The 13,564-nt window shown below is 34.8% G+C and overlaps 1 protein-coding gene and 1 pseudogene across 1 annotated transcript; both read left to right on the plus strand.

The window, feature by feature from the left end:
• The first annotated feature begins 10,290 nt into the window (after positions 1–10,290).
• Positions 10,291–10,932, plus strand: LOC149158874 (UDP-glycosyltransferase 72B1-like). The gene has a single exon (XM_089434119.1). It carries the CDS (start codon positions 10,291–10,293, stop codon positions 10,930–10,932), a length of 642 nt encoding a protein of 213 aa, XP_089290245.1.
• Positions 10,451–11,935, plus strand: LOC149158875 (UDP-glycosyltransferase 72B1 pseudogene; annotated as a pseudogene).
• Positions 11,936–13,564: the final 1,629 nt, after the last annotated feature.

Below are 13,564 nucleotides of genomic sequence, written 5' to 3' on the forward strand. Positions count from 1 at the left end.
TCCATCTCACAAATAAATCAAAAAATTAAACCTATAACATTTTGTAACCTATACTTGGCGACTTAGGAGTCGGGCTATATGGTTCAAAGCCGAAGATGACAATACAAAATTTTTTCATAATTATGTTATGTTAAATAGTTGTGCTATCTTATATATTTTATATATATGCAATTATATTATATAGCTATGTGATGTTATAGTTAAGTAATAGTTAAATATATAGTTACATGTTGTGTTATATATCTATATATATGTTATGTCAAATGTTAGTATATACTTGTGACGTGATGTTATATAGTTTTTAGTTATACATATAATTAATAACAAATAACAAAATTTTCCTTTTTAGATTTTTAACTTTAAATATAAATATTTTATTTTTAAAAGTAGAATTGTATTATATTTATTATTAAAAAAATATTTAAAATATAAATTCATTTAAATTTAAAATAATAAAATAAAGTAAAATTTCTTAGTTTATAAATAGAGGTTCATTATTAGTAACCATATTCATCATGTCAGTCTCAAGCTCTTAATTTACTTATTGATTGGTTATAGTTTCATTGTTTTCTGGTTTAGAATATTTTGGGGTATATTTTTGGTCAAATTTGCTAGAAATTTAAAATGCATTTTAAATAAACAAAAACCAAAATAATTCAAAACTTATTTCACAAAATTCCTAAAGAAAAATTTTGAACCCTAAAATAATTAGAAAAAATTTGTTTACCATTCAAAATCTGAAAATATGCATTTAATACACAAAACATTGCAAGTAAGAAACAAATTTAAAACCTAAATTATAGTTTTTTGTGGTTTGAAATTGTTTTCTAGGTTGTTTTGAAGGCTTTTTTAATGGTTTTCTTGGTTGGTTTTGTGATTTTCTAAGATTTTTCATGTTTTTTAGTGGTTTTCGTAGTTTTTGTATGTTTTTTTTTAATTAATTATTTGTTACATTTTGCAAAAAAAAAAAAAAAAGATAACAAAGACAAAGGATAAAGTACCTTTGTTTTAGCCTATGCGATGTTGGCAGGGTGGTTGGCGAGATTGATTAGAATGCTCCATTGCTCAGTTGAGCTCTAATAATGATATGATTTAGAATATTAGTTTGCAGTGCTAAGATCTTCCTCAAATTATAAACAAAATGCTTTCATTGTGCTTAAGGATTCATCAACTTTTGCAAGTGAAATGAAGAGTTTTTATGTTAATTTTATGAGCAATTAAACATAAACCAAAAACTGAATAGTAGCATAAACATGTATAGAACATCATCAAAAACACATTACAAAAAGCACATGATAAAGGATTTCACCCCTCCTAGGCTACGTCTCCTTGGCCCAGCTTCCAATGGCTTGGGCCTCTCTATTATGATCAAAAGTGTTAAAATCTATGCTTATAATGCTCAAATGCTTCCAAAACCTGCTCCAATCAGTCTAGAATACTCAAAAAAGGATATCTAGCCTCTTTTTACATCTAATTTGGTGGAAAACTAAAGAAGTTATGACTTCTCCTAGTTCTCCCACTATTCGTTCCACAAAATGCTCCACATCCAACAGGAACCCATAATTTTGCTCTAAAATCCACTAACCGAGCGAGAATTTTGCTGTGCGGTGGGCCATAATCCGTCGGCATTGAATACCTTATCGAAAATCGTAATCGGCAAGGACCGGTGGGCTTAAGGTTTGTGTACGCGACGGGCAATTGTGCGGTTGCGATGCGACGAACTCGACGACACTATAAACTGGAACCAATAAACATCTCACATCAGGGAACTTATCGCAAATCGCAGTTTGATGGTGAATCGACGGGTAATCATAGTGCGAGACTTTGTTTTCCTACGATATGTGATTGCGATCTTTGAACCATCGCATTGCGACTCCAAGTATGTTGGGGCAGATTTTTAACGCCAACCCGCTTGCAATTTTTATTTGCGACATGCATGGGCCAATGGCAGCTTGCCACTTGGCACCTCCTCATTTGCTGAAGTACCTTGCCACACCATCCAATCATGCCATGTGTCCAATTCAAACCTAAACTCTGACTTGGTCTAACTTCTTCATACGAGCTCAAATTTGAGTTTTGTTTGCAACATTGGAATCAGAATGAAGAATTCTTTGATCTGAAGCTAAGTTTATCAAGATTGTGACACTTTTATTTTTTATCCTAATTTTAAGCACCTGATCACTCCTCCCCATTGAAAGTATTTTGGACCCCAAAATATCACTTTTAATTGACCAGTAGGTGAGGGTACAGTTCCCTCACCTTTCCAATTTCAATTGAGTGATCATTGAATTGGAACTTGTGATCTCCACGATTCTTGTCGTGTCTTTCTGTCTACTTGCCTTTAACCTTTTCAAGTTGTTCTTGCACTATTTGACGTACCATTTGGAGTCGTTCAATGAACTATTTGGCCTTGTCCATGCTACCATCAATAGCAACATCCTTCTTACCAAGATGATACAATACATTATGATGCAAATGGTAAACAAATTCCTCCACTTGATTCTTTTGACTCAAGCTTGAATATACATCTTGAAAGTATGTATTTTTCTAAACATAACTTTCTTGTAAAACAAAATTATTCTTGAGGAAAGTAGTCATACAAACTATAGGCCTAGAAAGTACATCAACAAACTTTTCGCTTATACCTTTCTTATACCTTTTGACTGAGTGGAATAGAAGAAGAAAACCCATCAAATGGAAGTGCCTTTGTCGCTGCATCTTAAACACTTTATCATTGAAAATTTCTGAAAGAAAAGAAATGTGATTAACACATTGCAAAAGGATTGTGCCCATGGCATATCCACATACAACAACCTGAAACTTAAATGGTTATCTCAAGTCTGGAAAATCAAGTACTCTAGCTGTACTAATCTTTTGTTTTAAAGCATTAAATGCCTCTCTTTGTTTTCCTCCCCATTGGAAGACATTTTGCACAATTGCCAGGGAATGAAAATGAACTACAATAGAAGAAAAATAAACAAATTTATCCTCCAACATTGGGCTTCACCAAAAATACCTCTTATCCAAATGACTATCTTGAGCATGCATGCATAAATTACGAGTAGAGAAAAGGCATCTGCGGTGAGCTTGAAGAACTAGTGTTGGGAATGGATTCCTTTCCTTGAAACCCCGTGGCTATGATTTTCGTTTCAAATCCGAATTTGGATCCCAAATCGTCTTGAGTGGTTGCAGTTGTCTTTTCTTTTCGTTTGTTGTTGAATTTCTTTGGTTTCATTTTGGGATGAATATTCGAACAATGAGCTCCATCATGACCCTCTCTGGAACAATGTTTACAGATTGTTTTCTCTCCTTTTTTAGTGGATGCATTTTTCTTTCCTTTGAAACTCTTTTCTTTCTTTTTACCCTTAAACGGATTTTTACTACCTTCTTCTGGGGTGTTTTTCTCTCTTGCCTCAATATGAGTGGCTTGCACACACACATCATCTAGATTATTGGGAGTAAACATTAAGATAGTATGCTTAAGGTAACTGTGTAAACCCCCTATGTACTTAAGAATTGTGTCCTGTGATTGTAAATCTACACCTAACATTAGAGACCTTTTTCTGAATTCTTAGGTGCAATCTTGCACATTTTGACCTTTAAGTTGTCTAAAGTTCTGCTAATTCATGATGTCTTTCTGCATATAAGCTAGAGGGTAGAATTTTCTTTTGCTTGTAGCAATGAAATCATTCCAAGAAATAGAGATCTTATCGTGTTTTTTAATCTCCTCTTGGGTCTTTGATTCCCACCATACTAGTGCTACACCCTCCATTCCTAAGGAAGCTAATTAAATCTTTATGTCAACCTCTTAAAGGTTTTGAATCCTACAATAGACCTCCAATTGACTAATCCAATTATCAATATTCTCTAGATTCATTTCACCATTATACATGGGCAAGTCGAATTTAACATCAAGTTTTAAAAAAGGTGATTTACCAGTTCCTTTTGAAGAATGATGATGAGTATGAGTAAGGGTTGTATTAGTGGAAGAGTGTGAAGATGCTTGTAAAGAAGATGGGGGAGAGGGTGGAGGTTTGTCTCAAAAACACATTACAACAAGCACATGATAAAGGATTTCACCCCTCCTTGGCTACGTCTCCTTAGTTCAGCATCCAATGGCTTAGGCCTCTCTATTATGCTCAAAATGTAAAAAAATTTGTTTACAATGCTCAAATGCTTCTAAACCTTCTCCAATTAGTCCAAAACACCCAAAAATGGTTATCTAGCCTATTTTTGCATCTAATTTGGTGGAAAAATGAAGACGTTATGACTTCTCCTAGTTCTCCCACAATTCGTTCCACAAAATGCTCCACAACCAATAGGAACCCACAATTTCGCTCCAAAATTCCGCTAACCGAGCGACAATTTTGTCGCGCGGCGGGCCATAATCCATCGGCACCAACTGTCTAATCATAAATCGCAATCAGCAAAGACCGATGGGCTTAAGGATTGTGTATGTGGCAGGCGATTGTGAGATTGCGATGTGGTGGACCTGAAGGCACTATAAACTGGAATCGATAAACATCTCGCATCCGAGCACTTATTGAAAATTATAGTTCGGTAGTGAATCGGCAGGTAATCATAATGCGGGACTCTATTTTCTTGCGATGTGTGATTGTGATCTGCGATCCATCGCATCACAACTTCGGGTATGCTAGGGCTGATAGTGGGTTGCCATTTGGCACCTCCTCATTCCCTAAAGGACCTCGCCACATCATCCAATCCTGCCATGTGTCCAAGTCAAACCTACACTTTGACTTGCTCTAACTTCTTCATACGAGCTCAAATTTGAGTGTCATTCACACCATTAGAATCAACATGATGATCTCTTCGATCTAAAGCTAATTTTATCAAGATTTTGACACTTTGATTTTTGAGCCTAATTTTGAGCACCTGATCAAATAACCTTGGTTGACCTACTCTTAAATTCTCAATCGAGCTCTTGCGATCTATCAAAATGGCGCACCCAGAATATATATTAAAATAAAAAGGGCTCAGTCGAGCCTTAAAGCTTGATCGATCCCTAAAGCTCGATCAAGCATTATAGCTCGATTGAGCACTATAGCTCCATTGAGCATTATAGCTCGATCAAGGGCTGGTTTTTAACCCTCGATTGAGCTACTTTTTAGTGCCCAAGGAGCCATTTATTTTTCCACCCAAACACACCCTCTTTCACCAAAAAGGATAACTCAGCTCCGTGATTTTTCCCTTAAGCCAACATAATCACCGTAATTTTGGCATAGCCAAAATTTATTAGTAGTTCCCATCAACTCAATTAATTAATGTTATAATCAGCTTTCGGCACCAGTGAACAACTACCTTCTATAATTTGATTGTCTTGACAACACCAAATATAACTGGTGTTAGTTTAATCTAGTCTAATTTGATCATTGGTTCTCTACACTCACTAATGGTTCACTCCAAAGTTTTTATGATTCTAAATATACCTTTCATGGTTATTAAAACAAGTCTCATAAACTAACTATGCAAATCTTCTAATTTCACCTACTTCCATTGAGCACCAAATGAAATCCAATAATATGATCTTTATGGAATTCATCCATCCTTCTCAATCCATGTTTTTGGTGCTACCGCATGTTTATGAAACCTATGGGTCATCACTCAACTCGAATAGCTTTGATGAAATTTAAAACTAATGCCAATGAACACATCCATCTTTGAACTTCACTATACAATTTTCTCATACTAATTGGTAATCATTTCAATTCTCATTGGTTCTAATCATCACATAATCAATGCTTGGTGAAATCCCTTGCACTAGGCCATTATGAAAGGAATACAAATTCAATGTTCATTCACTTGAGGTTAAATATTTATCCAATCATGGCCTAGAGCTTTCACAACATTGCTTGATTTTCTATGGTGAAAACTTGTCATATCTGTACTAAGCATCTAGTCTCCTCTTATTTTTCATGGTATTAGTATCTACACATTATTGTTGTTTAGTTATTCATATCATTGCATCAAACATGATCCTTAAATTCATCATCAAGCACATCCTTTAAGAAACAACTTTGCTATTTTAACTACTATACTTTGCCCACCCTTTGACACTTGATCTTTTGTAAATAATTATACTACACCATTCATCAAGCAATAAACTTCTTATTTCTATGAGGCATATTCTCTAAGATATTTTCTTTTACTCACTACCTCATTAACCCATATATTCATCAATTAATGCTTTCCCCTTACCTTTGCTTGTTATCTAGTCTCACATGTTCATATTTAATTCATTCACTAAGCATAAATTTTCCTTTTACCACCAGGAAAATTATTTAAGCAAAGATTCTTTGCTAGGAGACCCAATAGGGAGAGACATCAATAGTAGTGTAGGGACCAAGAGACCAAAAGTGATCATAGAAGAGGTCACATCAAACTACCAATAGATGTTAAATATTTCCAATAGTAAAATATTAAATATAATTCATTAAATTATTATAAAATGTCTAAAAAAGGTTCAAATTTGCCCATAAATTGACTAGACCCACCATGGACCATTGTCTAGAAAATGAATTTTTCAATGCCAAAATACATGCCTTACAAATATTCCATATAGAACGTTATGTCCTTTCTACATCCTAAAATATTATAACATAAAGACAATAAAAAAAACTATCCTATATTTTTTGATCTAAAAATACATGAGATCTATCGTATCAAATAGAGTGAATGACATATGGAGAAAAATTTGTCAAATAACAAACTCTATCCAACTTTTGTTTGTTTGTTTAAAACTTCAATAACATAAATTTTGCATATAGACTTCATTTTATGTGATTCACATGGTGCTAGAATTTTCTCATAAAGCTCTTTGCATGGCATTGCTTTCATAAGGTTTTGAGCATATTTAATTCAAGGCATTCTTGAATCCTCCTACATCAATAACTAGCATAAGTTGTTCAGGGATTTGATTTCATTATATTTAATGAATTTCATCATTCAATAAATTGAACTATGTTGTTCAATAAATTACTATATCAGTATGCATTAATTTCATTATGGAATATTATTTCTTATTTTATATGGGAATTGAGATTTATCTAAGCATTGCCACACGAATATTAACGTAAATATTAAGTTGGGAATTTGTTTCACATTATAGTTATAAACTTTTCATGGTTGCAATATGTAAATCCAATTAGATATAAATAATAAAATAATATATGTTTCATAATAGGAGGCATACATTGGTGATATTTGGTTCATGATAGAATGTCTTACACGGCATTGATTTTTTAATCACTTAGTATAGAAATATTTAAAACAATATTCCATGAACCAAGAATAACTACAAAATGATAGAAAGCCTCTACAAAAGAGAGAATGTAGAGTGATCTATTATATATGTTGTGTATAAAATACAAGGGTATCCTTATATATAGTAGTGGGAGAGGCCCAATGTATACCAAAGGAATAAATATCACACTTAGGTAGATAATGGTGCCTACATGAGCTTATGACTAATAAAAGTTATATACATGGGAAAATTCCAAAGTGTTTTGAAAATAGCACTAACACTCTCCCTTAAGAAAAATATAAGAGAAAAGATAGAACACAGAAATGACCCCTTACAACTAGGCCAAGTTACCAATATACAAACTCTTATAAGTGGAGAAAAGGAGAAAACACTACAAGAAAAACTCTTCCCTAAAAGAGAGAAAACAATAAAATAAAATAAGTGAAAAAAGGAGTTCTCAAGATGATTCCCCGAGGACAAATTCATTCACCCCTAGTAGCAATTGTAACTAAAGAAAAAAACATGATGTAAAACATTTAATGAATATTTCATTAATTTTCTATTCAGTAGGAAAATACTACAAGCTTAGAACACCATACTGATTGAGTTACAGAGTGAACTACCATTAGAGAAATTTTGAGGTCTAAAATGGGCCTCCTAAGGAATATTATAAAATAATAGTGGAAATAATAAAATAAGATTAGATTACCACATCAAGTTTTGGAGGTAAAAATGAAAAGATTACTTTTTCAACTCATATTTTCAACTTAACATCCCATTATTTTACTCAAATTTTGAGCAGAAGCACTCATTGGATGTGAAATTTAATTTTGCATCCAAGGATTACCCATATTGCACACTTTTGATGGACCCTACTACTAAAAAATGTGAGATACATGAAAAAAATGTGATTGCAATCTCATTTTTCATGTATTTTACATTTTTGTGTAGTAGGGTCCATCAAAAGTATGCAACATGGGTATTCTTTGGATGAAAAATTAAATTCCACATCTAATGAGTGTTTCTTCTCGAAATTTGAGTAAAACAATAGGGAGATAAGTTGAAAATATGAGTTGAAAAAGTAGTTTTTTTTTTCAACTTTTTACTTAAAAAATGGTAAATCATCCCTCATGGTTGACATCATCATATTGAATCGTATTGGTTCTTATAAAGTTGATTTTTGTTGTACATTTTTGTTTTAAGGCCCTTTTTTAACCTAAAAAATTCTCTAATGATGTGGATCTCAATGTGTTTGGACCTTTGATGTCCAACTAGGTTGAAATAAATGTGTATGGCACTTCGATTATCACACCAAATAGTGGTAGGATGATCCTGATGAATGAAATTTTTTTTCATTGGCTATTAAAGCCAAATATCTTGTTGATTGACAATATTTGAAACATGGTACTCAAATTCTACAAAACATAGTGCAATTGATCGTTAAGTCTTGCAATACCATGCGGTAGGAGTATATCCAAGGCTAAATACAAAGCAATAAGTGGAATTTCAATCAACAACTACACCAACAAAATGAGAATTAGTAAACCCCACAAGTTGAGAAACATCAAAGGTGCATTGAATTACTAAGGAGACAATATCTTATATACCTTAGAATTCACTTTGTAGCCTTCTGATGACTTTCATGAAGATTTAAGAGCATCGAGAGGTCAACACTATTGCATAAGAGATGCTGAGATGTGAATGAGTCAAATACAATAGACTCCCATCAATCGTTGATATATCAAAGGATTAATGTGATGCGTTGATAAACTAGAAAAAGGAGTAACACCTCACTACAATGGAGTAGGCATAGGTTTACAATTAAACATGCCAAAGCGTTGAAGTAAATCAATCACATAATTTTCCTAGAAATTGAAAATCCCTTTTTAAGACTAAAAAACCTACAAAATAAAATAAAATAATCCAGAAGTCTAAGATTTTCATATAAAATTGTCGCATTAATGCTTCCTTAACATTATGAATCATAGATGAAGAAATCCATGTGAGAATTAAATCATCTACATACAAAACTAGAATCAAGACATCGGAGCCTTTCCTCTTTCCTCTTAGTGTAGATAGTAAGGTCAAAGTGAAAACATTTTTTTTATATAAAAAAATAAACTATTAAATAATTAATAGTAGTTTTATCTTTAGTCCTATAAAATAATTAAAAAAATAATTTTATATTTAATCATAATCAATAGAAAAAATAAATCCTTAAATTTTTTATAAAAAATACTTAATTCAAAATTTTTAATAAAAATTTGACTACAAATAATGTGTTACTTTAAAATCAAATTACACTTTCAACCTGATCAATAGCACGTGCAAAAAAAATACCCTATCTTCATGATTAAAATTATTCCGTATAAAATTTATACTTTCTAATAACATTTAATTCATACATAAAAACTAATACTGCTGTTATGCCAATCTAATAGCTTAGTTAAAAGCTTAATGTCATGACAGTATTATCCAATAAATAAAAAACACAGCATATATTTTTAAAAATCATAGCCCCGCGCACCTTACATATATTAATCACTTACGAATAGCAAAACCAAACTGTTTAATATAGTGGTGGCATCGTCTGCACTGACGTTGCAACCAAAATTAAACTGTTTGATACGTCTCTCCTAAATTGTCCATATGTCTGCAGTGACGTGGCAAGCAAAACTAAACTGTTTAATATAGTGGTGGCATCCTTCAAATGTCTGCACCGACGTTGCACGCAAAATTAAACTATTTAATATAGCCCTGGGTCCTGCCATTTTCCATACGTCTCTGCTAAATTGCCAACATGCTACTGCAAAGTCAACGAATGAATGAAAAATCCAGGCTTCACTGTGTGTAGTCTTTTACCAAGCCCTCGGAACAACAAAAACTTGGTGAGTTTAAACTTTAGTTTTGGCTGCCTTCCCAAATTAGTGATTACGACGCATTTGTTTTATAACTATAAATTCTGCTTCATCGTTACAGAACCCACCCTTCAAATATTGGCATTTGTTTGTTGAAATACAGAGACATTCATGGAGTCGCAAGAGCAGAGCCAAAAGCCTCATGTCGCAATATTCCCAGGGTTTGGGTCGGGCCATCACATCCCACTGCTCGAGCTTGCAAAGCGGCTGACTATGTACCATGGCTTTTCTGTCACCTTCTTCACCGCCAAATGGATGGACGGCTCTCCTCACCACACCCTGCCGCCTTCGTCAGGGGACATGATCCGCTTCATAGAGCTCCCTGATGTTCAGATCGAAGGGGATCATGCCGACATGAACATTTTTGTACGCACGACCTTACTATTGGAGAAAGCTCAAATATTAGTGGAAGATGCTCTTACATCCTTTTTGTTTCCTGTCTGCGCTTTCATAATCGATGTTTTCGGCACACCCCTGTTGGATGTCGCCTCCAAACTGGAAATACCTTCCTACATATTCTTCACTTCTGCGGCTTCTCTCCTCTGCATCATGCTCTACCTTCCAACACTTGTCCACAACATTGAAATTTCCTTCAAAGATGTGGATTTCCCCATCGAAGTGCCGGGCCTTCCGCCGATTCCCGCAATAGATTTGCCGGACACTCTTCAAGACAGATCTCATATTTCATTCAACTGGTTCATTCAACATTCCCTTCGGCTTCAGGAAGCTCGTGGAATTCTGATAAATACATGACAAGAAATGGAACCAGAACAAGTAAAAGCTCTCAAGGAAGGAAAGGTTCTGAGCGTCCTTGAAATGCACCCTTCCATTTATCCCATTGGGCCGCTAATAGCTTCGTCTCTGTCGGAATCTGAAGAGAAGTTTGAGAAAGAGGGCTGCCTCAAATGGCTGGACCGCCAGCCCGCCTCGTCAGTTCTGTTCGTTTCTTTCGGGAGCCGCGGAACCCTGTCGGCGAATCAGATTCGGGAACTAGCTTCCGGGTTAGAAGCAAGCGGGCTGCGATTCCTTTGGGTGTTGCGTAAGGAACCTCCTCCAACTGAATCCACGATGACGGCCGAAGCAGACATGAGGGAGGTTCTACCTGAGGGTTTCGAGACTCGAACCCAGGACCGTGGATTTGTGGTGGATTCATGGGCGCCTCAGATTGGTGTCCTCTCTCATCCATCCACCGGCGGTTTCCTTTCTCATTGCGGTTGGAATTCAACGATCGAAAGCATCTTACATGGAGTGCCCATGATCGCTTGGCCTCTCTTTGCTGAACAGAAAATGAATGCCTTCCTTCTCGTGAAGGAGATGAAGGTGGGCATTGAAGCGCAGAAGGGGGCAGATGGATTGGTGAAGAGAGAGGAAGTGGAAAGAGCGGCGAGGGAATTAATGGAAGGAGAGGGGGGAATGTTAATTAAGAAGGGGATGGGAGAATTGATGGGGAAGGCCCGGTTTGCAATGGCGGAGGGAGGGAGTTCATACAACGCGCTGGCCAACGTGGCTTCTGTTTGGAAGGAAATGCATGCCACTAAAACACCACCTGCTACTTGAAAATTGAAAGGTCTCGCTTGCTCCAGAATAACGGTTTTTGAGGTTTATCTGCACGGCATCGCTCCGAGTGGAAAGCTTTCATAACCTGATCATATTTGGGAGTGGAGTTACAATCCCATCCGTGTTAGGTTTAACTTCCATTATTTTGTGAGGGGTCAACCGTATATCATCTACGTGGGAAATTTTAAGTTTCTGTTGTTCGAGTTTGGATTTGATATATGAAGAGCATAAAATTACTTTTAACTCCAATTTTATTTGGGTTTGAGGATTCAAGTTTCATTATTTTGTTGATTAAAGATCCATGGTATATCTACGTGGGAGGTTTAAGTTTTTGAGTTTTATTTGTAATTTGACTTTGTATTTCATATGGGAGCTGCATAAATTTACTTTAACACTGATTTTATTTTATTGTTTTTTTATCATATTTATGTTATTTTTATTTTCCAATCAACTCAAAATTCAATAATCAATCTCACATTCAGCGAAGGGCGTGTAAATGCTCTATATATTTCTCCTCCATAAAACATGAGCGATAAAGTGGCACATGGAATTTTTTCAGCATAGTTTTATGGGCGCATACAACGGCCTCGAACATTTGAGGCCTGGTAATACCTATATAATTAATTAGACAATTGTAAAATGAAACTCTGTATTTTTAACTCGGTGCAGTAGGATGATATCACAACATAAATCCTATTTTCCCATTAATCCTGCCACAAGATATCACTTATGTTTTTGGAAATCTATTTTATAAACTAGGTAAGGATGGTTATTTAATATATTTAATATTCATATGTTTGATAGCTCCGTCATATGCCCATCACCCCAATAACACAATAACCCATATAAATGTGTTTCATAGCTCCATCATACAACGATCTGGTTAAAAAAATTATATTATGTCTTTTTTGTAATCTACTTAATATATAAACTTAGCAAAACTTAGTGGCAATTACATCACTTTCCTGAGCGTTGTCCATTTAACGACAAATATCAGCTTGATCATTTATATAGCACAGTTTACCATATAGTTTTAAACTCTCCATTTTCTCCCAGCAGTGGAAAAACAATAATATCAATGCTCACAAGATTATTCTCACCTCAGACATGCTTTTATATCAACTGGATCAAAAATACATAATCACATTTTTTTATTAATGAAAAATAATATATTATGGTTAAAAAGTATAAACAACCACATTGTTAAACAAGAGGGGCTACGACGTAGCAAGTCCCTGCCTCTGGTTGAAATTTGCTGTATGATCCTAGAATTGTACCCTCGAGGTGGAATTTTGTAGGTTGGATGCGTTGAGTTTCGGTATTGCATGTGCAAAGTTTGAAATAAGTCAGCGACTAGATTTGTACCCTCGATGTGGAATTCTACAAATTGGATGTGTTGAGTTTCGGTGATGCATGTACAAAGTTTGAAATAGGTCAGCCAGAATGTCTACTACGCTGAGAAAAGGATTAAGTCACATGATAGGACTTTATATATATTAGCATGGCACAGGTAGTGAAACGTTGTGCCGAGTCATTCATTCTATTAATCATGTGATTACTAGTCAAGTCCAATTTTTCACCTGGGTTAAACTAGTTGTATACCTGGGTTAAACTAGTTATATACAAGCCTAACATCGTTAACTATAAGTAAATATGAAACAAGGATCATAAATAAAGCAGCGATGGTGGAGGAGACGTGGAGTTTATTGTGTGGATGCATATTTTGGCTCCTACGTGCAAGTAGAATCGGAAGGCACTATGGCAGAGATTTCTATGGATGTTGATCGCGCGAAGAACAAAACGATTTTAGATACCAGGTTTGAAAACA

The sequence above is a fragment of the Pinus tabuliformis genome, chromosome 5_2 (assembly GCF_031772625.1).
Source record: "Pinus tabuliformis cultivar Carrire ecotype Pingquan chromosome 5_2, CPIR1, whole genome shotgun sequence".
In the NCBI taxonomy this organism is placed as follows: Eukaryota; Viridiplantae; Streptophyta; class Pinopsida; order Pinales; family Pinaceae; genus Pinus; species Pinus tabuliformis.

Bases quoted from the DNA above. Each gene is read 5' to 3' on its own strand.
- LOC149158874 (XM_089434119.1), top strand. From the start codon at position 10,291: ATGGAGTCGCAAGAGCAGAGCCAAAAGCCTCATGTCGCAATATTCCCA.